This window comes from Erithacus rubecula, assembly GCF_903797595.1.
Source record: "Erithacus rubecula genome assembly, chromosome: 9".
Classification (NCBI taxonomy): Eukaryota; Metazoa; Chordata; class Aves; order Passeriformes; family Muscicapidae; genus Erithacus; species Erithacus rubecula.
In genome coordinates this window covers 22,181,481-22,209,231 of record NC_136660.1, presented here as the reverse complement: position 1 = coordinate 22,209,231, position 27,751 = coordinate 22,181,481, and the positions used below count along the sequence as shown (strand labels likewise).

Below are 27,751 nucleotides of genomic sequence, written 5' to 3'. Positions count from 1 at the left end.
CATATAATGAAAAAAAACCCTAAACTCTGTAAGTATTTTTTACCTTTCTGAAATTCTCAAGTGTTCAGTACTCTGGTTTAATTTTTACTACTTCATTCTCTCTCCTACTCTCCCCCTTGAGTGCATAAAACAATAAAGCTACTTCAAAATCATGAGGCATCTTATCTCTGTCCTCCTAGCATGGTCCCAAAGAATGACCAGAATTAAAGGTAGTTCTGGATCATGGGCATGTTTTACTAATATAAAGTAAAGTTGGCTCAGATTATTTTCCCATTGCTTTGAATTAATTAAGGTTATTTGAAAAATACAGCTTAACTGTGTACTTAACAAAGTTTGTTCAGTTTCTGAAAAATAAGGCTTCTGCTTAGCATTTTCAAGCTGTTTAACATTTTTTATGAGGAAAGTCATTTTGATAAGGATTTCATGTATGAAAAAACTGAAACATTCTTGTTGGTTCAGAGGGCTGAAGGGCTAATCGTGTTTCACATCCATTTAGCAAAATCTTCTGTGAGCAGAGTTTTCCCTTTTTAAGGAAGAAGTACTTTGTTAAATACATGCCTCAGTGAACTGTGCTGTTCCTAAGAAACAAAATAATAAAATTTAATTTGCAACCAGGCCAAAATAGCTCATCCACTTATCATAAATGTGAGAAGGAGAGGCCAAAACATTAGTATCCTTTTGCTGCAAAGGGTCTAGTGTCAATGGGAAAGGATGACTAAAGAACATGGCAGTAGGTACAGCACCTCATTGCAGCCAAGAGCTGAAGTGCAACATAGAAAGGGCATGTGGGTGAAGATTTCTGTGCCCAGGTGTTGCAGTGTAGCCCTACTTCCTAAAGCCACCAGTTGTTTCCCATATATAAAATTATTCATCCTGTGATGCTGCTGACTTAAAGCCACCTGTAAGGATACTGTGGAAGCAGGCATTTATAAGTGTCCTGGTGGGTCTGTAAATGTCTGTGAGCCCACTGGAAGCAACACAGACTGGGAAACCTGCCATTTCTACACAAAGCTTCAGAACAGGGCAACAGGATGTCCCATGTCTACCTTGCCAGTGGAATTCCTGCAAATTCCAGTTCACATTCACTAAACCATTGTCTCCCTCTTTTCACAATTTGCTGTGGAGTCAATCTAAGTCTACAAACACTTTTTAATAGTGGTTGTACATGTCTTTTCAGATTAAGTACATAATAAAGGCTGATGATGCTTTTATTTTGCAGGTTGACATCTAATTTTGCATCTCTAAAGATAAGAAATGTCAGACCTCTTTATCCACTCTCTGGTTGTGCCTGGTATCATTCACAAGCTTTTTCTAAATAAATATTGAAGCATAAAATGCTGAGCAGAATGTCTGACCCAAAGTGTATTCTAAGTTTAGTATATTTGAAAGCAGCAGAAAGAGGCATGCTAAATTGTCTCATTTTCATGCAGTGGGAGATACTTTTAAGATGTTTTCATTAAGGAAGAAAAGGTTGGGCCATTTGTGTGTCATGATCTCTAACCAAAGTCATCTGGTTGCACCCAGTTTGGGTTTGCAGAAGTTCAGATGTGTTACTATAAAAATGTACTTAGTGCCTTTTCTTTCCCTCACAAGGAGGGCCTGGTCTTGGAGGCTGTTGTTCTAAAAGCAAGAAGACATGTATTTAACTTTGTCCCAAATGTGAACCAGAGGAAAGATGCATATAATACCAATCTGCCACACTTCATTTTTGGTTGGACTGAACCTTATGCCTGAGGGATGATGTGGTCTAAACTTTCACAAAGCGTGTGAAATTTAACATGTGAAGTGAGATAATCTCTTGGTTGTGTGTCTCACGAATTAAACAGCTTTCAAGAGAAGCTATATTTGCACAACTTCTCATTTAAAAGGCATCTTGTTTCCCTGAAGTCTTGATTTTGATTGTTGGAGTTGGTAAGGGCATATTTTTACTGACTACATCCATCCAGTTAAGAAATATAGCATAACCTTCCCTACACAGAAGTTACATTGAGCTGCTTGGTGCTAACCAGGCAATTGCTTTACATTTCACTTCAGTCATGCTGAAGTACAGCCAGTCCTGGTATTCAAACTGGGAAATATTTGGAAATTGTATTATTTTGGTGCATATTTTTCCTTCACCCACTAAAATAAATGGAACTAGCAAACTTGCTTCACTTTCTCCTTACACAGCCTCTCCTTCCCTCCTGACGTCCCTGTGCATCTGCATATCCTTCCCTCCCCTGTCTAAAGGTACCACTACTCTTCAGGGCACACATTGGGAATATATATTTTTTTCTTCATTACATTTAAAAGCTACTGCTTTAGCAAAAACAGCTTTTGAGCCGTTGCAACATGAGAACAGCTGTAGCAGTGAGATGAGAAATGGTGCTAATATAGAGAAATTTTGGGGGCTGCATTGCTGAGTTGGAAATGCCATCCATAGAATATCCCCCTAGTGCTAAAACCCATCGAAATAGATTGGAATGACTTCTTGGATTCTTTATTATTTTTAATGACTTGTGCTATATCCAAAGGAAGTTGGAGAACGCTGCTCACTCCTGAACTTAGCCTCAAATGCTCTTCTGTGCATTTGGTCCAGCTCTGCATGCAGAAGAGGAGATGGAAGGAGAGTGTGTCTTTGTACTAGCAGGGGGAGTTGTTTTAAACTCCATGTCTGTCCAGCAAATAATGTTTTTCTGTTGTTGCTGTTCTTCCCCAGCTCGGGGATTGGATCACATTGCTGAGAACATTCTGTCATACCTGGATGCCAAATCTTTGTGTGCTGCTGAGCTGGTGTGCAAGGAGTGGTACCGGGTGACGTCGGACGGGATGCTGTGGAAGAAGCTCATTGAGAGAATGGTCAGGACAGACTCCCTGTGGAGGGGTTTGTCAGAGAGGAGAGGATGGTAAGGAAACTGAATCTTCACCTCTTTTGCCCCCATTCAGGACAGAAGGGTTTGTGTGTTTCAAACCATATTTGAACAGTGTTATTCAACACTGAAGCATCATGTTCGTTCCAAACCTGGCAGTTGCTTACACCAAAAATCAGGGTTTGGGGAGTTACAGTATCATTTGGCTATGTGGCAATGTGTGGGATTTTTTCTTCAGCTTCCTCATCTGATCATGCTCTTGCCCCACTGTGACAAGTGAGATCGACAGACTGAGATTTTTACACCCAGCCTGTCTTTCAGTTCAAATTAAGAAGCTGTGTATGCCTCAAGGGAACCCTAAACCGGTCAGCAGTTCAGAGCAGAAGAGCTTTTTCAGGAGTGGCAGTGGGGGAGCATGTGCTATGAATTAGTTCTTTCCTGATAGGTCTGTTTGTTTTCCTCAGCAGATTTTCACTATTAGATATCTGTTTAATTTTCAAACTGGAAGCTGAGGGTAGGTACCACGGAGAATAGGGGACTTTAGAAATGCAGATAGATTAGTTAATAATCATCTGGAATAGCCTTACTACAATGTAGGTCTCACTCAAGTTTGAAGCTGCTCTGCTAACATTTCATTAGAACTTTCTCTCTCAGGGGTACACCCTTTAATACATAATTTTCTTTTCCAAGGGTGTCCCTAGGATGTTGGCAGAAGGGAAACTGGGTATGAATATTTCATAAACAAGATAAAAGTGACAGCTCAGGCATTTTGGTTGCTATTAAAAAGAGAAAGATACAGAGTTGCAAACAAAGACTCTTGGTTTATGGTTAATTTTGTTATATTGTTTGTCTCAGGAAGTAAAGGCAAGTAAATCAGGATTATGAGACATTCTTTAAAAATAAATACTACTTTGATATGCTTCCAATAGTGCAGTGTTTCTAAAGAGTGTAAAATAAATACAAGCATGGCAGTGGTAACTTTTGCATTTCTTTTAGTGCATTATTCTCTCCAGGACTTCTATTTTTCCTCCCTACTGTTGAGATCACAGTAAGTCCCAAGAGGATCTTGATAAGTCATTTAGTCCTTTTTGTTTCCCATAGCAGAGACAGGTTTTTCTTAAGTCATTCCAAATCTTTGCCGTAACTTGTTCTTAGAATCCTCTACTGATGGAGATTCCCCAGGCAATGCCTGGAAAAGGAATTTGGTGGCTTCACCTTTTTGCTCTTTCTAACTTCAGTGTTTGAGAGGTTTTCCTGATATCTAGGCTGTCTTCCTAGCTACAGTTTGACTTGTTATGTTTAATCTGCTCAGATAAACAGGACAGTTTCTCTCTCCTTTTTGAAGTAATCTTTTCCATGTTGGAAGATAACCATGTTTCCTATGTTTTGGCTGCACTAACCAGCAGTAACGATGTGTTGTCTTGTCCTCTTACTATTTCTGGTTTTCTCTGTTTAGATCCTTCCCAATTACTCTACTGCATTCTTGGAGTATGGTGTAGTCAGCTGAGTGTCTTCTGCTGAGGCATCACTGGGTTTGCTCCCTCCACGCTTCAAAATTAACATTAGTGCCAAATAGTAGTCATCCAAACACATGACATTTCTAAAAGACTGGTGCAAAATTTTGCTTTTCATCTCAAGGACAGTCACCCTGTTACTGCACCTCTTCTTCAAGTTTGTGCTATGTGCTAGACACAGATTTGACACAAAAGCAAGTAGTACCCAAGTCTTTCAAGTTGCCCTCTGGTTATCTCTGTGATGAACAGATAGAACTGTGTGGTTAAGAGAAACAGACAGGAAATACCCAGTGCAATTGCATCTCTGCCATGTAGAGGGTTATAGCTTGTAATCAGTGCTAGCTCTGTGCATGGCACAAGGAGATGATTAACTGGACAGTTCAGAATGATGGATGGCTGGTGTTATTTGGTTACAGCTCCTCAATTTGCACATGAGCTGCCTGATTTCAGCATTTGCAGCTTGTGCTTTACAACAGAACCCACCCCATTCTGCAGCATGGCAGCCTTCACTGGCAGATTGTCAGGGAGCAGTAAGGGTTACACAGATTTAGAGAAATATAAATCAGAAGCCCAGAATCTGGGCACGCTTGTGTCCATCTGATTGAATTGGCTGGTCATCAAAACCTGCAAACAATGGTTCCTTTTATCCCAGAGCCACAGCACAACAACTACTGGGATGCCATGGAAATTCCAAGCAATCCTTCAGCTGAACTGTAAACAACTGACTACATGCAGCAGGGCACAACTTACAGGTAGCAACCAGACTTAGCTAATAAAGTTAGAAAGAATAAAAAGCTTTTTAGGTACATAGGCTTGTACACAGGTTTTTGTAGACCTGTCCCAAGTCTCCCAGGATGTCTCTGAGGTATTCTGTGTATCTCTAAGGAGGTTTTCATCTTCCTTGGCCAATAATATTAATTTTCATGAATGCAGTTCCAGACTGGGTCATAGTAAACAGGTGTCTGTCTAGTTAGTAGTTTGTCTGCATCCATGTGTGCCATCTTCATGTGTTGGTTCCCATATGCATGTCTGCTGGTCATTGTATTTAAAGAAACAGGTGATTCCTCTGTCCAAATGTGAAAGCACCTTTCTCTTGAGTTATACTTAGAATACTTGATTTAAAGAAGTATCAAAAGTTCTATTCCTGAGCATTTGTCATTTTGTTTGTCCACTCCTAGAGTTTGGTACTCACTTACAACCCAAAGATTTTGGTTTGTTGTTGTGATCTCTCTAGATCAAATGCATCAGAGCAGCTAATGTACAGTCACTGAAATTAGTTTTGAGATATACTGTGTGGAAAGGACAGGAAGGAAAAGCACAAGGAAGAGTTGAACAATTAATTATGCTGTAATGGAGCAAGGGAGGGAGGAGTGGAGAGCTGGCCTGGTGTAAACTCTGTGCCTCTGATGCCAGGATTACACTCAGAGGCATTTGTGCCTCTCTCCATTTTGTGAGGCATGTTGCCAGGCAGAGCAGCAGTTAGTACGCCCATGGTGGGGTTTACTAGCTTCCACACCGTGTTTGGTGGCTTCTTAACTTCAGGATGAGGAATTAAAGTTTTTTACACAGCAGGCAGTGATTGCCGTTTACAGATTTTTTTGGTAACAAAACTCTAGCTTGGGATATGAGTATTCCAAATTAGTGTTGAGATGAGAGAGGCACCACAGATGAGGTGTTGCTTACCAAAACAGAGTAGTAGCAGTAAAATGTCCATGTACCCAAACTGATACTGTTACTGCTAATGCAGATAAAAGCTAGCCTTGAATGTGTAGTGAATTTCAGGGTTCCTTGGCTTCTTTTGCTTTCTTTGTGTGCTGTATTTTAAAGGTGACCTTTGATAATGTGAGTGACTATTGCAGGCATGAACCATTGTCAACCCTTACTGAGCTGAATGGGCCCATGTCCATAATAGAGAATTTATTTCTCTTCCCCGACACAGATTTTTCTTGGATATTTCAGTGTTAAAATGCAACACTGATATTGCAGGGCAAACAAGGAACCATTCCATCTTAGTAAATTGAGTTTGACCATGAATCTGTCAGCAGTAGTTACCATTTATAAACTGCCAGGAGAACTTTCTCCAAAATCCTGAAGCGTGATTTGTGTTCAATTGAAGTGTTCTCTGTCTTCCAGGGGGCAATATCTATTTAAAAATAAACCTCCTGATGGAACTGCACCACCTAACTCCTTCTACAGAGCACTTTACCCCAAAATTATACAGGACATAGAGGTAAGAAACAACTGCCAGGTGGTGTTTTACCAGTTGTTTTTTTAGTTTTGCTTTCTTCAAATGTTCCTGATTTATTAATGATGCGAAATTCTGGGGATATTCCATGGCAGTGTAATATTTTATTAAATCTCACATGTCTGTGTTTGTCTGGAGTTTGTAGATTTGGGGTAGTTGTAAAAGATCCTGCTGCTCCTTTAGACACAGGATAAATCAGGTTATTCAGTGAGCTGTTTGCAGGTGAAGTCTCCCCACTTTGCACATCAGATATCACAGCAGCACTGTAACATCTTGGTTTTCTCTGTTCTACAGTACTTTCTCCTTCTGGTGCAACGAGACCTAATAGGCTGTTACAGAAAGATATCAAGAACTGAGGCAGGGAGAAAGTGCTCTTCTAAAGTCTGCAATCCTAAGACTCAGGGAAACAGGAAGCAGCTGAACATGTTTGCCTTGCATTTAGTGTGAGCAAAATGGCTTGTTCTGGTTGTTTCCTAACAGCAGAAGCACTGCTCGGGCGCTGTTGTGACAAGTAACAAGCGCTTAGAGCTCAGCTGAGACTTTCTCTTCAGTTATTTAGCTGTTGAGTCACAGGGGGCTAAAGGTTAGAGACAGAAAAAGGCTTTTAGGTTACTTCTTCCTCACCATTCCCAACAGCACAGACCAGTTCAGCCACAATATGTTTTCCAAGCGTTTGTCTGTTAAATTGGTTTTATTACATGTATTTTAGAAAGCAGTTATGTCATTGTATGGGCCTGACTGCAGGAAAAAGCATAAAGAAAAGTGTCTGCTGCCTTCTCAACCAAACAAAAAAAGGGGAGATAGTTCCATGGTGCTTTTTTCCCTACATCTCATTTGTCTCCTGTGTCTCCTCAAGACAATAGAGTCGAACTGGCGGTGTGGAAGGCACAGTTTACAGAGGATCCACTGCCGGAGTGAGACGAGCAAAGGGGTTTATTGTTTACAGTATGATGATCAGAAGATAGTGAGCGGCCTACGAGACAATACTATTAAGGTGAGAGTGCTCCATCATGACATGCTAATGGCTTGGAGTGCCTATGCCATAAATAATCATGTCCTAATTTCAGTGACACCTACCCAGTCTCTTGTTAGTAACCTAGCCTTCTCCTTGCCCTTCCCCCATCTCCCACCTGCACAGCAGCTACGCCTCTTATCTGGCTAGAGGGACCCTGTTTTCAGATAGACAGGCTTCACCAGCAGAGTTTCTGTCCAGCAGTAATTACAGGCTATGTAATTACTGGGCCCTGTACCCTAATGAGAAGGGTAAAACCAATATTCATAGTAAAGGCAGTAATATGAAAGATGTCAATGTATTGCACCGAAGAGCCTGTAGAAGACTCTGTGGATGTTCTAAGGTGTTCTAAGTGTGCTATGGAAGATGTGCTGTAGTGAAAAACAGTCTAGTCAAACCAGTAATCTCTGAAAGATTAAAACCTTACTGAACTGTCCAGTTTTGAATATTTGCTGTCTTAGATCTGGGATAAGAATACATTGGAATGCAAGCGAATTCTCACCGGACACACGGGTTCTGTCCTGTGCCTCCAGTACGATGAACGGGTGATCATTACTGGATCTTCAGACTCAACAGTCAGGTGTGTGCTCATGATTTGCACCTTTCTGTTTGCCTCTTAAGATTTTAGCTTTGCAAGCTGCTGAAATGATCTCTTTCTAAATGTGTGCTGTTCAAGCAGCTCCATGAAGTAGTTCAGCATATTTGTTCAGCATTTTACTGTCCTTGTTTATCAGATGTCCATGCAAATTGCTGTCAAGGAGAAATGAGAGTCTAAGCCAAGGTCAGTCAAGGTCAAGATGACTTAGGAAAGCCATCTGGCATTTCACCAAGGTTTTGCATGTTTTGACATTCCTTGAGAATGTTACAAATTCTCTTTGAGAATGACTTTTTAAGAGTTGAAGTTTTCAAAGCAAGTTTGAAGGTTTAGTAATCCATTGTCATTTAATTTTAACAAAATATGTATTACTAGATATCCTATGACTTGAAATTAAATTTCAGCATGATCTTTCTTTTCATTCAATCTTTCTAACCTTGCTTTCCTTCAAGTCTCTAGTAAAAGGCTGGATACCTCAAGGTAGCACTTGTGGTGCATGTTGTGCATTTGTGAAGTCCACTAGTCATATTAGAGGATACCAAAGAGTGTAAGACCTGTAGTGTAAATAGAGATGCATATGAGTTAATGAATTGCAATATGAACTTGGATGTGAGGGGCAGATCTGACTTTTCCATGTTGTTATATACTCCCTCCTTGTCAGAGTGCAAGCAGTGCTCGTGCAGTGAAGTTAGCAGAGCTGCATTGGTGGCCTTTCCTGGAGCTATTAGCATGCATTCCTTAGCTGCAAGCTCCTCTGTGTTGTGTAAACTACTACTATTAAGCCAATAACTATTAAATTGAATTCCTGGCATGTGATGCATGCAGTCTTGCAGTTCTGCTAGTTTTGGGGTCCTGTCATTCATACGAATCCAGAATTTCAGCAACATGCCTGGAGGCGATGGAGGAACTGCACTGGGCTAAACAGATCACAAAAGGAGAGGCTGATTTCTGTAACAAGCACTGTCATTTTCCATATCAGGCCAGGCAGGCCAAATTGCAGACTGGCTACTTGCCCAGGAATGCTTTGTCTCCCACTGTATCTATAAATGTTTGTGCAGACCCCAGAGGCACATAGGATGCATCACTTTTATCCTTGGGTCTCCTCAGGAAGAGAGGCTTCATCCAATAGACAGTACAGATGGGCTCTTAATGCTTCTGAGATCTCAGGGATGCACTTGTCCAAAGAAGTCAGTGGGTCTCCAGCTCCTGTTCAGTTTGGCAACCCTGTCTGCAAACTGTTTGTATGTTAATGGCTCAGGTCTTTAGTTTTTTCTCCTTTGCATTTTCTAATTGGAATGTGGTTTTCTTTCTCATTTAGAGTTTATAAGATGATGCACTTTAGTTAGAAAGTAAGGCATTAGAAGTCTTTCTCACATCTTGCCTTTTCTTACTGCTTGCCTTATTGGCAGCAGGAAGTTTTAGCTTCTGCAGGGTCTGATGTGCCTGATGATACAGCCATTTTCTGCTTTCATATAGTGTGTCTGGGATACAGGTAATAGCACCAAAAGAAATCTCTTTATGGAGGGCAAAAGAAGTTTGCCAACAGAACAGTCCAAAAGAAATGTTTTTAAGGCTTAAAATCTTCATTTCAAGTACTAGAAGTTCTGTATGAAGCTTTATCTAACTTGCATCTTAAATTATCTTTCAGTTGAAACAGTTGGTTCCAATAACATTAAATTGACATAAATGCTATGTCTTAATTTGGGTATTCAGCACATTCCTGGAATGTAGCTGTGTACCAGATGCACCGCAGGGTAAATGCAAATCATGGTGCAACTTGTGGCAATTACTTGTATTTGTTTGAAAATAATTGTCTTCTGCTTCTGTACAAATTACTACGTGAGCTGATAGTCCTGTGAGAGAGGTCAAAAATGAAGCCTGTCAGGGAACTTACTTCCCCACATTGACTAGAAATTAAATGTATAATAGGCTGGCACAACCAGGAGACACCAGTTTTTAAGGCCATCAGTCTTCTGCCTTTCCTCAGCATTAAATTCCCTTAATTAAAGAATACTTTTTTTCCTAGGTGCATTATTTTTATGGTGTTAACTGCATTGCGGGGTTTTTGGCTGCTGGACTGTCTCAATGTACACATAACCAACAGGTTTATCTAATACATTTTTTAATGAACTATTTAATAGATGTAGATATAACTTGTGGTGTTTGCTTCTCTAATATCACTGGAGGGTCAATTACCTCTCGCTATCCCTCTCTGGCTCTGCAGACAATTCACAGTGCAGGTTTTTAACCCTGTTCTCTCTGGTTTGAAATGCGGGCGTGCAGAGTGTGGGACGTGAACGCAGGCGAGATGCTGAACACGCTGATCCACCACTGCGAGGCCGTGCTGCACCTGCGCTTCAACAACGGCATGATGGTGACGTGCTCCAAGGACCGCTCCATCGCCGTCTGGGACATGGCCTCCCCCACGGACATCACCCTCAGGAGGGTGCTCGTGGGCCACCGAGCTGCCGTCAACGTGGTGGACTTCGACGACAAGTACATTGTGTCGGCATCAGGTGACAGAACTATAAAGGTGAGGTGTTTCACAGGCTTGTTATTTGCAGCACTGGGGTATTTATTAACAAAGAACAGTGACCAGACAGGGAAGATGGCCCCCTTTAGAAGCAGGGTTCTTCCTCTTGCTCATTTGCACTTGTCCCTCCTCTGTTGAGCTGGCACAACTCATTTACACAGCTTAGGGCAAATCAGTTCCAGGTACAGATGCAGTTGAAAAAGAACATACTTTTTCTGTGTTCTTTTTTGTCTTGACTACTTCCTTAACCTGTTTAGTCATTTAAACAGTTGTTAAAAGGCAGCATGGGGACAAAAGTGAAGGTGAGTGGATAGGAGACACTTAAGTGTTACTGCTACGATCCCAGTGTGCAGCATTAAATCTTAGGAGAATCTATATCACGTTCAAACTAAATCATAGCCCAAGAATGCTAAATCTGGAAGATAATTTGATACTGTGTGGCAAAAATTTTCTGTGTGCAGTGACCCAACCTGCTGTTGGTTGCAGACTACAATCACAGGTCATCAGAGGGGTGATTTTCCCAGTCTTGATATCATCTTCATTAAGAGCACTCTGGATGCATCTATATATCATACAGGCACCATCTTTTGTTAGTCTCTTCGTAATAATTTTGTCTCTGTGTGGTTCCCTCCCCCCCTTCCTGTCACAGGTATGGAACACTAGTACCTGCGAATTTGTGCGCACCTTAAATGGCCACAAACGAGGCATTGCATGTCTGCAGTACAGAGACAGGCTAGTAGTGAGCGGCTCTTCAGATAATACCATCAGGTGAGAGACAAACTCCCCATCACAGGGTTCTGTGCAAGCACACTGCCTCTGGTGCCCTGGGACATGCAGAGCTTAGGCAACTGAAGTGCTCTGTACCCTTGTCAACTTTGAAATATGCTTTCTTTGGTGTAGAACATTGGGAACTACTGGAAAAGATATTAGAAGCCTGTTTTACTGTGTTGTCTTTCATCCTCTACATCTCAAGAGTCCTATACTCATCAACAAGTTGCATTGCTCTGACAGTTCTGGTGTATGAAAGAGCTGGCAAGTACCACTTTCTATGGTGTCCTCTTGTGATATTTTAATTGGACTATGTGTCTAGTTAAAGGGGTCAGATTTGCAGTAAGAGGCATTTAATCCTCGGTAGAAATCCTCCTGGGCTCTTGCCAAACTCTTCTTGTGGTACTTGGCACCTGGTTAAGTTTGGAACAGCTGGGTTAGAGGATGAAGTTCAGTTTGCTGCCTTTTGCACTTCTCCAGCTGCCCTGGTTGCAATCTGAGATTTAACTCTTTCTGGTATCACAAGCCAGAATTTCTCCCTACATCATGCAGCTGCTGGCAGAGGGATGTCCCACTAATTTCAGGATGTATGGAACAAGCTTGAATATTAGTTTATGTGATATAGAAAAATGCCTCTGTCATGGAAATGGAAGTAACAGCATCCTCCCTTTTTCCCTTTGTCATTTTTTTAAAGTAATTGTCTGGTTTTTGATTAAACTTGGAAGCAGGACAGTGTAAGTAGGAACATTCATTTCACATGACAGTAATAATTTTTCCTCAGTGAGAATGGTCTATGCTATTGTTTGCCTGTGGACTTGGTTTGCAACATGCTACCTCCCCCTGCACTTCATTCTGTAGGAAAACAGTGACCTTTGGTTGACATCACCAGGTCACTGTTCAGATTTTAGTGCAGGGCTGTCTGAGATCATGACCAGGAGAGCTAAAACTTCCATCTCTTAATCAAGGGAAGAGGTATTGCAGGCATTGTGTAAGAGCAGCACCACTTGGTGAGAACTTCTGCAGTTGTACTATGAAACTTGGCCTCAGAAATAAAGCAAGAAAGAGTTAAATACTACAGAAGTTCAGGAAGGATCTAAAATATGCAATGCTAATAAAAATAAATGTCATGATAGTGATAATGCTAAACAGGAATACAGTTACTTTTATGCTTGCATTGGACAAAATCCCTACTTGACAGATAAATTGTGCTAGAATTTCAGGAATGTCAACAGTGAATCTTAATGGAAGTCAAGTTTAGAAGCAATGTAAGCAAGGCAAAAGATTTACCCAAAGCTGAAAGACAGTTTAGCATTTTACCTAATGCCCAACCATTAGCAGAGGGCACAAGTCAGTGGAAGGATGATTAAGAAAAAGATTTCTAAGTCATCTTTGTGGATGGCTTGGTGCTGTGTAGGTTTGATTTTAATCCACTACCAGATGTTGTGTGCTGGACCTCAGTAGAGGCTGATACAGAGCTTGAAAGTCCACTATTCCTCAGTTGCAGGGAAAATTTTTTCCAGAAGATGACTTTGTGATTTCTGGTTTTGCAACTGCAAACATTAAGGACATGTTAAGTGACTTATTAGTAGTTCTGTAGGGAGACTCCATGTAGAAAAATTATTTAGGTTTTGATTTAGGCCAGAAATTTCACCCGTGTAAGAGGACACAAGTACACAGAAATCATTATCATTGTGCTAATTTCCATCTAGCAGAAACTGGTCCCTAGCTTCTAGGGCCAAAGTTCTTAATTGCTATAGACAAACATGGTGTAGAAAAGAAGGAACTAGGGAATTTAGGGCAAGAAAATAAAATTAGACTATATCATCTTGGGTTAGGTTTTTAATGAGTGGTTGGTCTTTTATTTCTAGTGTATGCACACATAAAGAGCATTCTCTTTAAAGGTGGGGATTCAGACTCATCTGACTTCTGTACATCTCCCTGCTCTGCTTTCAAGTGAATTAAAGGCTGAGATAATTGCAGACCTCCCTCTACTTCCAGAAGTTCTCCCAAAGTTATAAGAAGGAGCAGTGGTAGTGGTTTTGACTGCATGCACATTGTAGTGATTTTTTTTTGCTCATTCTCAAGCCTTAAGCTTAGTTCTTGTACCCTTTTGAATATTTAAAGAAGTAGAAGTTAGAAAAACTTTCCAAATTTGAGAAAGATCTTTGGCACCAAATCTGCTGAGAGACCGTACTCTTAAGAGCACTTGTCCCCTTTGTACATGAAAGCCCATTTGCCATGTGACACACGGGACATGGTCACCTCTTGTAATCCCATTCAGATTCAGGTAAAATCTCAGACTGGGAACTGAAAATACAGGCCTGAGTTAGTGTGATGCAGTCTCCCAGAGCTGCTAGCAATTTCAGGATCAATGGCAAGGAATGGAAACACATGGCACAGAAGTTCCTGGCACAAGATTGCTCTTCAAACCTTTCTGCACCAATTAATCTCTGGCATTGTCTGTCCTATTTACAGTCCTTGAGAGACATAATGCTCTCTGACCAGCCAGAGTGCCCTTGGCTGACCTTTGCCATGGAGTTGCTTGCTCTGACCTTGACTGGTGTGCTGTACTCAGTTGAAAACTGTTGGGCCCTTCACAGATTCCTGAAAGATCAACTTCAGAGATTGAAGAATCACTTTGTGCTCCTTATTGTTTTCAAACATGTGCATGGACATAACCTCTTGAAGTTCTACAAAAGCATTCTGTTCATTTCTGTGTTGTCCAAAGTGAGAGCAACTTGTTGTGGCAGGACAGCTGCAATCATTATCCACCAGCCTTGGGCACATATCAACTGGTTCTGGATTATTCCCTGGGGAACCTCAGGATTAAAATATGTGGGGATGGTTTATCTCTTTCTTTGTCTCTCAAGCAAAAGTGACCTGACCTCCTAGCAGCTGTTCTGCTTCAAGATGTGTCACCCAGAGAAATTTCACAAACCCCCTCATATTTCTCGCTGCTGTGAAGTTCATGCCAGTCAGAGCATTTACTGAATAAGCACTTGAGAACATTTGTGACTGCTTTCTTTCTCCTGTGTGTCAGGGAGTCAGAGCAGATATTGCTATTACAAGACTGCAGAGCATGTCTCAGCCAAAGATGGAACATGTCTAGACAATACATGTCAAAGAGCTACAGTTCTTGTAGGAAAATAATCTTTCTTTAACCATGGTAGTTGGGAGTCATGTCAAAGAGCTGGCAAAAGTATGGAGAGCAAATACACTTACTTCATAGCTGTTTGAAGCATTTAACTATTTTTCAAGGTAGTGTGCAAGTGTAAAATTATGTATTTTAATTTATTCTTCATTCTGAAAATCCATCACAAAAGTCGAAACTCTGGGATACTAACAGTTGAAAGAATAATGTGTTTCTGGGCCTCTTACTCTATATTGGTTTGGGTGCTAGAACTTTTTAAAAATAGTGTATTATTAGAAACAGTTCATATAGAGCAACAGGAGTTATTTGAGAGCAAGAAAAAAATATATTTCAAAATAATAAATACTTAATAATAATAAACACAAAATAATAAACATTTTAGCCTATGTGTAAGGTGCCTGCATTACAGATTAAACATACCAGTAGAAATGGCAATGGAAAAGGTCTTGTTAATTCTTGTACCTCTCACCACCATATTGATAACCTAATTTGTCTGATGGTAGTCTTCAATCAGAAGTGGGCATGTAGGGGAACAGAAAGGGGCTCATGCCCTGTGAAGGTGATCATGCCAATTGAAACAAGCTGCCAAGGGGATTGTTAAGTGTCCCTCTCTTAGTATCTTAAAACCAAGGCACAACACTTTCATGAACAATGATCCTTATTAAGGTAAAGGGAGGCTCACTGTGAAAATAACTGGGAGATACACTGTGTTACTAGAGCAGTAGATACTAAATACAACTGGTTTGTGACTCATCTGCCATGTGTTACTGTTACATCATAGGGTCATGTGGAAAATCATGTACCATTTAACTGTGGGAAAAGGAGCAATGAGGGTAATTTGTTTCTTCTTTGTTGTTCCATCACAGTCTTTATTTCCAAGTTGCCATTAACTACAAGCAAATATCAAATGTTTCATTGCAATGCTAAGTTCTTAATGCTTGTTTGTACTCTTTTCCAGGCTGTGGGATATTGAGTGTGGGGCATGTTTACGAGTGCTGGAAGGCCATGAAGAGTTGGTGAGATGCATACGCTTTGATAACAAGAGGATAGTCAGTGGGGCATATGATGGGTGAGGTTATCAGTGCAGTCAATGCTTTGCATCTTCTGTCTGTCTCAGTGTCTCCCATCCCACTTTGTGCATCTTCTGTATAAATATCAGCCTCTCTGTCTGTCAGTATATACTGAGAGGACCTGTTCATGGCTGCTAAATGAGGACCATGCTACAGAGCATAGCTTTCATTCTTTTGAAATAAGTCCATATGATTTGATGTGTGTGGTCCAGTTCTTGTGCTTGTAAGAATATCTGACTGACTCAACCTGAAACTTCTTCCAGCTCAACCACTTGTAAGAACGATCTTAACCATCTGTGGTTGTCTGCAGGACCATTTGCCATTACAGACTAGTTGTCTGCACTCCCACGTGTTTCTATTAGTTATTACCACCTGCTTTTTATGTGTTTTACTTTATTGACAGCATATTTTAACCTCCCATTAAGTTCTGTAAGCATTACAAAGGGAAATACAAGAACCAGGTCTCAGGAGCAGAAGGATTGCTGTAATGTTCTGCTGAGTTGTACTAACAGTTTTGGTTTTTTTCTGTGAGTATTTGCTCTTTTCTCTTTAACAGAGCCATGTTGTTTGTCTATTTTTTCACCACTAGGAAAATTAAAGTGTGGGATCTTGTGGCTGCTTTGGATCCCCGTGCTCCAGCAGGGACCCTCTGCTTGCGAACCCTTGTGGTAAGAGCTTTAGCCCCAGTCTGCAAGATCTTGAAATTATTTCTAGGGGTCTGGCTTTTTTGGGTGTCCAACTTCTCTTAATTTTGCAAGCTATTAATTGCAAGCATTAAGAGTTAGAATCTCTGGGCTTTTCACTCTACTGTGGACTTTTCAACAGTTCTGTTCTGTGATTTGAAGTTAATAACTGAATCCATTTTTAAATTCATGCTTGGAATCCGTATGCTAGTGGGTTTACATTAATCTGTGTGTACCTGATGATGTAATAGTAAGTTCTCTGAATTGTTGGCATAAAATTTCTTGAAAGTACTACATTCCAAATTTGAGAAATAGGAACAAAAACACTCTTGGGATTGCTTTTAACTGCCTTTTGGATGTTTAAAGAAAAAGCAGGTAAGGAATGAAACAGACAGTGAAATTGCTTTTTATGCTTAAACAGCAACTACTCTTTTCATGCTGTCCACTGATTTCTAGTGCAGGTCAATGATGGTGTGGTTAAAATGTCATTATGTGAGTGCTAACAGCATTCACAATCACATTTAACAAGGCTCTTACAATAATGTGGGAAAGTTGTGAGAAAAATGCTGGGACAGCCAAGGCCTTGGATTGGTTCCTATAAGTGTTTCTCCACCACATTCAACCCAAAAAAGCAGCACTGTTGCTGGGTATAAAGCAAGATTTCAACCAGTACCAAAATCTCACTGAAAAATAAGTACTATATGTTTTTATTTCTTAGGTTGAAAGTGTTTGGGCAGTATATTAGACCTTTTCCTGCTGTGGCATGTGACTGTAGTTTGTGCTTTAAACAGGATCGTACCAAGGCTGTGTGATTCTCTAAAAGTGTGGCTACTTCTCACCAGCTGAGCTGTGCTGGCTGACCTTCTACACACTCATCAACCACCTGAATTGCCCCTGTTTTAGATTTCACTGAAGTACTTTACATCACATTTCGTGCAGGCTGTGAGGTTACTGGGACTCAGCTGACAGGTAGTAAGATCATTAAGCCTATTCCAATCATGTATTTGGACCATCAGCTGCAGGATTAGAGTCCATGAGAGCTTTGGATGCCCGCAGGTGCTGTGTTGAAAAACCTTCTTGTTAGCCAAATAGAAGTGCAAATAGTTTCATGGCTGAAATCCAGAAAAACCTTTTGTCATTGGTCACACAGTTCCAAGCTATGGAACAAGTCTGCCCATGAGCTCATATCCTGGGAGTCTAAGACTTAAGCTTGGTATTAGTAGAGTTTCTTCTCCAGTCTGAGACAAATGTGTGCCTAGTAACCTGTAGATTTAATTTAACTGGTGTGATTCCTCTGCATTTTCCAGCAGTGGACAGCCAAAGTGCCCCAGCTAATTATATTATAAATCAGAAGCGGTGGGATGGAAACACTGTAGGAATCTCAACACATGGATACTCATAAATCCCTGTTTGATAGCAATGGAGGAGGCCAAAAGCAGGGTGGGGAGCAGAGGAAGCTGTTGTGGTGCTTTTAGGACTTTTATGACAACAGGGTGTCCTTAAACCCGCTTACCCATGCTTTGGTGTTTTTTTCCTCTTTCCTCGTCCTCCAAAATTAAACCTGGCTGCACAATGAACATCATGAGTCTCCTGCTGCTTGTGTTCAATTTTCAAACAGTAGGAGGAAAGTGCACAGATAACAAATGTTCGCTGCATGCCAGGTCCCTTCCAGTTTTGTCTTCCGTTAGCTGGAACAGTGGCCACATGAATTTGACAGAGACTTTCCATGAACAGAATAAACTCACAGTTCAGCTTTCCTTATGACATAAACAGTAAACAGTCCAGGTAGGGCAGCCTTACTTAGCACACAGTTACTGGGATCAAAAAGAGAGTTTTGAACAGAACTTTTGAAAGTCTCTTTCTCTCTCTCTCTCTCTCTCTCTCTCTCTCTCTGTCTCTCCCTCTCACTCCCTCCCTCCTTTCCCCATCTCTGTAAGTAATCTGGATCTGACTGTTGTAATGATACTTTTTCAAAGAACTTCTTTACTGCTACAACATAAAACCTGGAAAAACACTTCCCTTAAGAATAGGTGGGAGGACAGAAGCTCATAAGGTGCTTATAACACAAACTGATGTTACAGTTTAGAAGATCAAAAAGGTTCCATTGATAAAAATTAAAAAAAAAATCTCTTAGAATCTGGCTTATATGTGCATTTATTTTTAGATAATTTTGATTTAAAGATTCAGAAATTAACTTTAAAGCAGCTGTTCTCTCTAAACTGAGCTTTATTTCTGTAGTCTTGTTCTATAAGACAAAGACTTCCCCTTTAGTAACTAGCAATTCTCTTTTGCCTAAATGTTTGATAAACCTGTAGTTTCAGTATTAAATTATTTTAAGATATACTTTTCCCTGACCCTCAGAAGCCCCTTACGATGTGTGAGCACTAAAGAGAAAGGTGTGCTCATGGAAGAGATAGGGCTCACCATCCCTGCTCAGTTTCTGTTCCCTGATGACCAAGTAGGAGGCAACTGCTTTGGAAGTGTTGTGAGCACCAAGAGAAAATAGGCAACACACGAGGGAAAGCAGAGTGGATCTGCTCTGTGATATCCAGGATCTTGCCATTGCCTCCTGTTAATTATGGTCTGAACTCTTGCCAAATCATCCTGCCATTTCCACTCAGCCTCAGAGCAGAATGCAAGCTGCCTGTAAGGAATGCCCTTTCTAGATCATATTTTTAGAACTGCTTAGAAGGAATTACTGCTGTGTCACTGGACTTTACAGCAGGCTCCTTAGTGTCCTCCAGTTTTAAGCTGTTCCCTCTTCAGCAGTGGCAATGATGCCAAGTCTTGAATGCAAGTTCTGTCTCTTACCATGTAACCTGCTGTACCTGGAAATGCTGAAATTTAAGGAAGGAGTTTTGCCATGGAATAAGGAAGAGTCAGCATCACCACATGGAATTATGTGGGGAGGGAGTTTTGTTTCTTCTACACAGTATTGTGTCTAATATTGGGATTTAAGGAGTAGTGGGACAACTGTAATATAAACTTCCTGCAAGTCAAGTACTCAGATATGGCAAATCCTTTTCCTTGAGAGAGGGTTTAATTTATGCTCTGTGATGGTGATGCACAGTGTGTCATGTGGAGTTTACTGACAAATTAATGTAACACTAAAATCAAGCCCAAGTTCATCTTTCCCACTCCATCCCAGGTGCCAGTTAGTTTGCAAAGTAACATGCTGTGTCTCTCACTGGAATTTCAGGAGCATTCTGGAAGAGTCTTTCGTCTTCAGTTTGATGAGTTCCAGATTGTCAGCAGCTCACATGATGACACCATCCTCATCTGGGATTTTCTGAATGACCCAGCTGCCCAGGCAGAATCCACTCGTTCCCCGTCCAGAACATACACCTACATCTCCAGATAAATAACACTACACTGTACCTCACACTCGCACAGGTAAAAAAAAGAATAAAACTACTTTACAAAATAAGGTGAGGTTCAAAGGTGACACTGGATGTAGTGTGAGCCTGCTGCTTGAATAACTGGCTGGGTCCATCAGTATTTGTCATCTTGGTTATACAGTAATTACAGTGTCCTGTAAAAGGACAGGAATAGTTCTGGTACCTTAGAGAGGGACTTTATTGTAGGATTTGTGACATGTGGTGCCTGTGACTCCCCCTGAAGAACTCCTCCTCCTTGTCCATCATCATCAATAATTAAATCAGTTATACTTCTATCCAGAAGGAAGAAGGGTTTCTGCAGAGCGAGTAGAGCAGCTGCTGCCTAACAAGAAGATGCAGATGGCCTGACCCTGGGCAGTTGTCACCAGGCAGGAGGGTTTTGCCAAGAACCTCCCTCTGAAGTGATGACCATTCTCCTCACTCTGCAGCAAGCTGATTCAAGATTACAGTTTGGCTAGGGGAGGAGACACTGAGGCACAAGCACAGGCAAATTAAATCAAGATGCATCAATGTGCAAAATAATTTATTGATAGGACCCTGCTCTTGTTCTCTCTCACATAGCATGGATGTTAAATTATTCATACCAGAGCCTGGTTGGTTTGCTCATCTCCTTTTGTCTTGGCCAGCACAGTGTGGGGAGGACAAAATGTTTCATATGTTTGGGTCAGTTGTAGAGTGAATTTAATGCATATGAGTGAAGTGGGATAACATGATTGCCTGTGTGGGTGGGTACATGCACAATTACTGTTAATAGCAGTATAAGAGCAAAGAATGGCAGAAGAGCTGACAGGCTTCTGCAAAGGGATGTCCACAGTGATATTTTGCCATGAAAATGCTCTGTCATGGGCCACATCCTGTATCCTGTTTGGTAACTGTACAGTGATGCTCTGGACCTGTCAGATCATGATTTCTCAAACACTCTGGTCAATCAGATGTTATTTTAAATCATTAAAAGGCTTAGTATGAATGGGGTTTGTTTGTTTTGTTCTGTTTTTGTTTTTTCCCCAGGACTCATTTAAGCTGCAGTATTTAAATGCCAGGACAAAAGAACTATCCACGTAACCAATACTTGCTGAAGAGAGAGGCTCTCAGACTTGTTTCTGGAACAAAGTTGGCATGCGGTTGATCTCAGACAGGTCTACTCAGCGCGGCTGACTGCTAAAGTGCTGCTATATCAGAAGATGACTTTTATCTTTCATGAACAGTTAACATTTTTAAACCTTCCCATCCCTGTTTTCCCTCATTCCCCTCTTCATGTTCACTCTTCCCTTTAACCATTTGGTTCCCCTCCAAGCCCAGTCACCGATGTCCTATGAATATATTTAAGATGTTGCCAGAATGTGTTGCTTTGCTGTTAAGCAGAAGACTTAGAGCCACAGTGCATCCTGCTGAGAGTCACTTCAGGGTGGGTGGGAGGGTGGGTGGGGAGGAGGCTGCTGCTCTCAGGCTAAAATCAATATCCATTGCTAGGCCTTTGAAAAAGCATTCAGCTCTGAAGAGCAGCAGAAACACTTAAAACAGCCAGACCATCATCCCCCCAACCCCAGCTTCCCTGTGGCTTTTGGCTGTTCTGACTGCAGACTTACTTTTTATGGAGAGAGGACCCTTGAAATTTGACTATTATGAGCCAAATCCATCTCTTTCCTCTCCTGCCTGCTATGCTAACCCTTTGGAAGCTGGATGTGTATTGTAGTCTCCCCTTAACATCTGCTTGGCTGGGGAATGCTAGTCAATGAAAAGTTAAACTCTCTCCTGCCAAAGTCCCAAGCATGATGGACTGGGGCTGAGATCCTGTCCACCCCCACCCTAGGTGAACTGTTGGCCCAGGACAGTATTTTCACTAGCAAAGGGATTGTCTGTACACCTTTCTACTGCTGTTCTCCCTGAAGACAGTATGTTGCTGATGGCTTACGAATCATTCTGTAAATTGGAAAAAGTTTGAGGCTGGGCTAAGAAGGAAAGCTGGACATTGCTCCTATCTTTCCATTCTTTCTCCCCTCAGAGAGGCTGTAGCTGGCTATTAGAAGAGGGAGCTGTTAAAGACTTTGTGGAGCTCTCAAGAGCCATCCTAGAGTGGACACACTACACAAACATTCTGGCCATGACAGTCTTTGCCTCACTTGAATGAGCAAATGCATACCCTGCAGATGGTGATTGAGCAAAATGAGTGTGGCCATGAGGACAATCATTGCATTTAGCAGTGACTCCAGGCCAATTTTGCAGCATTTCTGGGACTGGCATTGCTAGAAGGGATTGAGGAGTTTTTGATCCGCTTCTCTAACCTATGTACTGCATTGCAGTTTGGGGACACAGGCTGATTAGTCCTTTTGCTGATAGCTGAGATTGGTCTTTGCTTTCTGGCTGAGACTTCTGCAAATTGTCATTGTTTAGAAGACAGAAATAGCCCTGAAGAGTAGGTACATGAGAAACAATTCTGCATGTGTCTGAACTAGACAGAGGTCTGGGGGTAAACAGCTCTCTTCACAGAGCTGGAATGAATTGCAGCTGGCCTGCATTTAAATTAAAAATGACTCTGTAAATCAGCCCCTGGCCATTTCAGGTTTAGGCCCAGATCTTCTGCTATAGGTCTGGAAAAATCTCCACTGCTTTAGTGGGGAGTTGTTCCAATCCCACAGTAGGAAATCAAGGTCCTTTGTCTCTGGGCTTGAGGGGTTTAAACTGGCTTTGTTAACACCCTCTGAACTTGGCAGATGGGATTTTTTAATAAGCTTTTCTCATCAACTTCACTTTGCTGGGGAAGCTGTTGCATTGTTTCTAATTGCTTGGGATGTGCTTTTTCCACCAGGGAAATCTAGTAAGGAGCTGGTCCAAGAGTTCCCAAAGAATAGTGCAGAGGGCTTGAATAATTTAGGTGACAGTTAAGACAGACAAGAAGGCAATGAAGTTAGGGAGAAGAGCAAAGCTGGTTCCTGGGGAGTACCTAGTGCATTTCCTGAAGCATGTGGGCAGCAGTGTCGAGATCTCAGAGCATGTGATGACGTTCTTCTCTGAACTATTACTGCAGAAGAGTCAAACAGGTTAACAGCTCTGTTCAGGTAACAGTGACAGAGTGACTTACCACTGCAGAGTCAAAAATAAGTTCTGAGTCACAATGTTTATCCACAGCTAATTTTGGCACTACTTTTTAAGTTCAGGAAGGCTGTTTTGGCTTTCAGGCAGCTCTTTCAGGCAGAATCATATCATGAATACTGCAGTCCGAAAGCCAAAGTGGCAAGGGAGCAGAGAATCAAAGTTCACATCCCAAACTTTGTTTAATTCAAGTTCTGAGTCTTAATACTTACTTTAGAACTATCCTTCTAAATTCAGATATTACAAGGTCTGCAGCATGGCTGCATATCAGTAGGGGTTTATATGAACTTGGGTGAGGATTTAATAATTATTTTCCTCAGTTTGGTCATCCTCTGTCTTTTCCATTTCTGTTACTGTAAAAAGAAATGATCTGTTACTCCAGCTGCTGAAGGCTGCAGAACTTCCTAATATTTTAATTACATCTTTGTGGCAAACACTACAAGGATGTGTTGTATTGTTGCTGGCTGAGAGAATTTGGGAGAACTGGCAGACTGGCTGGCCAAACACGAGACACCACCACTGCAACTTGTCCTTGGTTGTCATAGCCCTGCTGCTCTATGCTGCTATTCTGTTGGGTATTCAAGTGGTACCATACTTTGTACTTTGCTGTATAGAGCTCTTTAAGGTACATTTAGCAAGCAACTGTTGGAATCCATTTTTTGGCACGTGTTAAGAAAGGTGTGTCACCCTCAGGAAGGGACTGTGTGTAGGTACTTCAAACAGGACTGCATAAGGGTGAGGATTCCTACCCCACTCCCCAAGTTGTACAAATTTTCTGATAGCTGAGAAGGAAACTGAAGTTAACTGATCTAACTTGAACTTGAAACTGCCACAGCCTGACATTTGGTGGTGTTTATTGTGCACCCAGGGAGGAGTAATCTGGTAAGTAGATCTCCCAATGTCAGAAGAAAGTGGCTTTTTCAAACTCCTTCCCTTCCCTTAGGATATGTGTGCATGTGTGTGTGAGTGTGCAAGAGTGCATGTGAAAGAGAGGTTTCAGCATGAACAGGGTGGAAAATTCCACAACCAGATTGGAGTAACTGCAGAGTTTATAATGCAAATAACTAGAACATGCCTGCTGAAAGGAGATAGAAAAGGGCTGGAAGTGTCTGTGGGCTTTAAGTGTTGCACATTGCTTTGAAATGAAATACCTCTGCTGCTTAGAGATCGTCACTTCTCCCACAAGTAGAAAGCTCATGCTACCTTCCACTTTGGATTATGGGATGGAAAGTACTGGAGGTGTGGGACAATCTGTTGTGGCCGCACCATCTCCTGCATGTGACTCCTCTGCAATAGGGCACAGTTTGGCTGCAAATACTTCTCATCCTCAGAGGAACACAGCTTGCTTTCAAATATGCAAATAGAAAATGGCATGAAGGAGTTTGCAGTGAGATAACTTCTACAGATGTCTCCTCTGGAGCAGCTCCCTCTGCTCCCTGTTAACATTCAAGGACAGACACATTCACTGTTGGAATGGAAGGATTCAGGTGACAAGTTGAGACGTCTGTGATCATGAGAAACATTGAAATGCTTTACACTTGTTTCTAAACTGGAAGCTGACTTGGACCACCATGCACCATCTACCCACCTCCTGCTCCAAAGGTTCCTTTTTTCTTTTTCTTCTTTTTTTTTTTTTGAACACTGAAAAAGCTGGAGAGTATCATGCACATTTCTCCACTTCCAGGTATGTGTATCTGCCCCTTCCACATGTCCCTTCCTCAGTCTGAGCAGAGCTCCAGGCTTGGTTCTGAGTTTTTTGGCATCCCAGCTCCAATGGGAAGCACATCTCTAGGTTGGGCTCTTGCCTAACTTTGTTAGCTTCCTTTAACATGATTTTAGATCTGCCTTTTGTGGCTTATTATTCCTTAATTCACTGGGAAAGGGCAGTATTTCCCTTTAATAAATCACAAATACTAACAGCTCTCCTTTGCTAGAGAAGGGAACAAGAAGGAGTGTCTAGCCTTCCTACTGCAGGCATGCTCTTAACTGTGGGAGGAAAAGGAGGAGATGACCTGAGTGGTTGAAAACTAGGGATATGTAGAGATGGAGATGGATCTCTGCAGAAGTGGGGGGGTGCTGAAAACAGATCTTTTAGCTTGTGCAGTTGGCTGGGAAAATGGAGGTTTGCCATGATCATAAGTCATCAGGAGGTGATCAAATAAGGCCTCCGACTGTTTAACTTGTCAGCTGATGCACCTTTTAGGATGCAGTGGAGACATGAGGAGAAAGGGATGGTCTAAACTACACTTGCCAGGAGCAGAATGAGCTTTGCCAGGGTCTCCAAGTGGCATGCATGATGCATTTGACATGCTGAGCTTTGCCCTACTGTTCCCCCCAAAGTGATAAGTAGCAGCTTCCCAGAAGGAGGGGGGAAACAGCAAGTGACCCAGTGCAAGTGTCCTCAAAGGAGGTTTCCATATGAAATTCCTGTATCCTGCTGGAAAATGCCTACTGGATTGATTGGCATGAGGGGGTTACAGTCTTTCTGCCCCTGCTTTTAATTCAGAGATGGGAGCAGCAGGTCCCTTGGGTGTGTTCCTTCTTCAAAATCCCAGTAGTGGGTTGAGAGAAATGGCTGCCTGCTGAGACTGAGCATTTGGCTTCCCCCTTCCCCCATTTTTTTTAAAGATGAAGTATAGCCAAAGTACTGGGCAAAATCCCCAAAGCAAATCCCCAGGGGGAGCCTTGGCACGCTGGCAGAATGGATCATCTTTTGACTGGTCAGGAAACTGTTTCCATGACTTTGGGTTTGTCCCCAAAAATTGCTGGGCTTCCACATCCCTTGTCCAGCAGATAACCCATGGGAGTCGGCAGCACTAGTGATCCTTAGTTAAGATGATACTCTCCAGATCAGAGGGATTCTGATGTACATGGATTTGCAGCAAGCCTTTAGATACTATAGACAACTCCTAAATAACTCCCCCTTTTTAATAGCTTATGACCCTAAGAGATACCTTGATTTCTGCTCAAGCAGGAGCCAAGTGCAGCTGTGGCCAGAAAATCAGCATGAAATACAAGTCTTGATCACAGAGCTGCTGTGCTCGTACCTGCACAACGAACAGTTTTTTGTCTTTACAGGCAAAGTGTTTTAACCTCTTGGCACTGGAACACTGGTTTACATCTGTGCAAAACTCTATGTGCAGGAGGCACAGCAGTGGGCTGAAACTTTTTGGGCAATTCAGTGTGAAAATCTGGAGCTGTTTTTAAGTGTGAAAGTTTGGTTTGGCTACTGTGTCTTTATCATGCGAGGTACTGCAGGGCTCAGCCTGGTCCCAGTTTCAGCATGGCAGAACAATGGTGTGGACCTCAGCAAAGTGTATTGTCCCATTTCTTCCCATCCTTTTCCATCACTGCATTTAGGAGAGCTGCATGCCTGCCAGGCCAGCCTGTGCTGCATCATTCCAGCCTGCTCAGGCTGGGGTGGCTGTGGAAGTGGGAGAGGTGAGAAAGAACATGGTTTCTCCAGAGTTTTCTGTTTGTTACTCTGCTATATTTGTTATCTGGATTCTTAAGTAATGAGTGCTTTGAATTTTGTGATTATGTTACGGTGATGTGTAGTTAATGTACTAATGTTCACTTGAGCTAGGATCATGGTAACAGTGTGGTTTGTTTTGTTTTGTTTTTTTTTTTTAACTGTTCAGAAAATAACTTAAATACAAAGATTAAGCTGTGAATCTCTCCTGTTTTCCTTTTGGGGGGGGAAAGACACTGTCAAAGCCCCAATCCTGTATCTTCCTTGAGCCCCATGTGTGTGAGTCACACTTCAGCTACACATGTACTGTACACAACATCTGCAATATGAACACCTGGAAATGCTGGCTGTGAAAGGTGGATGGCTTTGCCCCAAGCCTGAGGTGGCTGCAGCTTCACAGGACACAGAGTCTGCAGTAGCCAGTCCCACCTCAGAGCTGCTGCCCGTGGACAAATGCAGCACAAAAGACTGCCCTGGCAGTCAGAAAAAAACACTCCTAAAACCACAGCATTTTTAATTAACACTGTCTCCATTCATAGTTGATGGCCTCTGGCTGGGGCAGATGAGTCTGCCCTGTAAGCCAGAGAGTGGATGTGACTGACAGAGAAGAGTTGGAGCATCCTGCCCATTAAAAAAGTGTGGGGGGAAACCTATAAAGACTTTGTGTTTTCTGGGTACTGTTGCAAGATCCTGGTAGGAGAAGCACAAATTTGTTTTATAAGCTAATCAGAATCCTGCTGTTCAATAATGAGTGAGTAATTGACATATCACAGCACCAGCACGCAGTTCCATGGCTGGGGGTGCTGCTGTGCTTGCTGCTCGCCCGGATCAGAACACAAGCACCCTTGCCCTCACAATACCTTCCTCTTAAAAGTGCTCCTTGGATAGCAGCCTTGCATCTTTCCATTTTACTTAACAGCCCCTTTTAAAACAAAGGCTACCACAGTTTTAAGATCCCGACTCCAGGGGTGGTCAGAAAACAAACAAACCCCTGCACTCCGACATCTCTCTCCCTGCTGGCTCCATTCTTGGGAGCCAGTGGGGGGCTGGAGATTGTGAAGGCTCCTGCTTTTCTGAAGTGCTGGGAGCAGGATTCTTGTCACTTCTAATCTCCATCTCCCCTTGTGACAGGGTTCCCAGCAGCCCTGTGCTTTATTTGGCACTGCTTCAGTGTTAATATGTATATGTGTGTGCAAATATATATAATATGTATTTTACATACATATTTAATATGTAAAATATATATCTATTTACACCACTTTAACTTCTTCTGTTCCCTCTCTGCTATTTCCTTCATCCAATAATAGATTTGGAAGAGGAGTTGCAGTTACTCGCTTTATCCATTGTTTTGGATTGGTCTCTAACACAGAA

At 41.9% G+C, this 27,751-nt stretch overlaps 1 protein-coding gene across 13 annotated transcripts in view; it reads left to right on the top strand.

The window, feature by feature from the left end:
• BTRC (beta-transducin repeat containing E3 ubiquitin protein ligase) overlaps positions 1 to 26,582 on the top strand; it is a 119,487-nt gene extending 92,905 nt beyond the window's left edge. For 7 of the 13 annotated variants that reach the window (XM_079312431.1, XM_079312429.1, XM_079312437.1 and 4 more), the window contains 10 exons: positions 2,699 to 2,885; positions 6,497 to 6,593; positions 7,465 to 7,602; positions 8,082 to 8,200; positions 10,499 to 10,748; positions 11,398 to 11,516; positions 15,626 to 15,736; positions 16,327 to 16,405; positions 19,620 to 19,813; positions 20,827 to 26,582. In XM_079312431.1, coding sequence (XP_079168557.1) covers positions 2,699 to 2,885; positions 6,497 to 6,593; positions 7,465 to 7,602; positions 8,082 to 8,200; positions 10,499 to 10,748; positions 11,398 to 11,516; positions 15,626 to 15,736; positions 16,327 to 16,405; positions 19,620 to 19,781 — 1,262 coding nt within the window. In that variant the 3' untranslated portion in view covers positions 19,782 to 19,813; positions 20,827 to 26,582. Of the gene's footprint in view, positions 1 to 2,698; positions 2,886 to 6,496; positions 6,594 to 7,464; positions 7,603 to 8,081; positions 8,201 to 10,498; positions 10,749 to 11,397; positions 11,517 to 15,625; positions 15,737 to 16,326; positions 16,406 to 19,619; positions 20,786 to 20,826 lie in introns of those variants that run through there. The other 6 variants (XM_079312433.1, XM_079312427.1, XM_079312436.1 and 3 more) reach the window with 2 other exon arrangements.
• Positions 26,583 to 27,751: the final 1,169 nt, after the last annotated feature.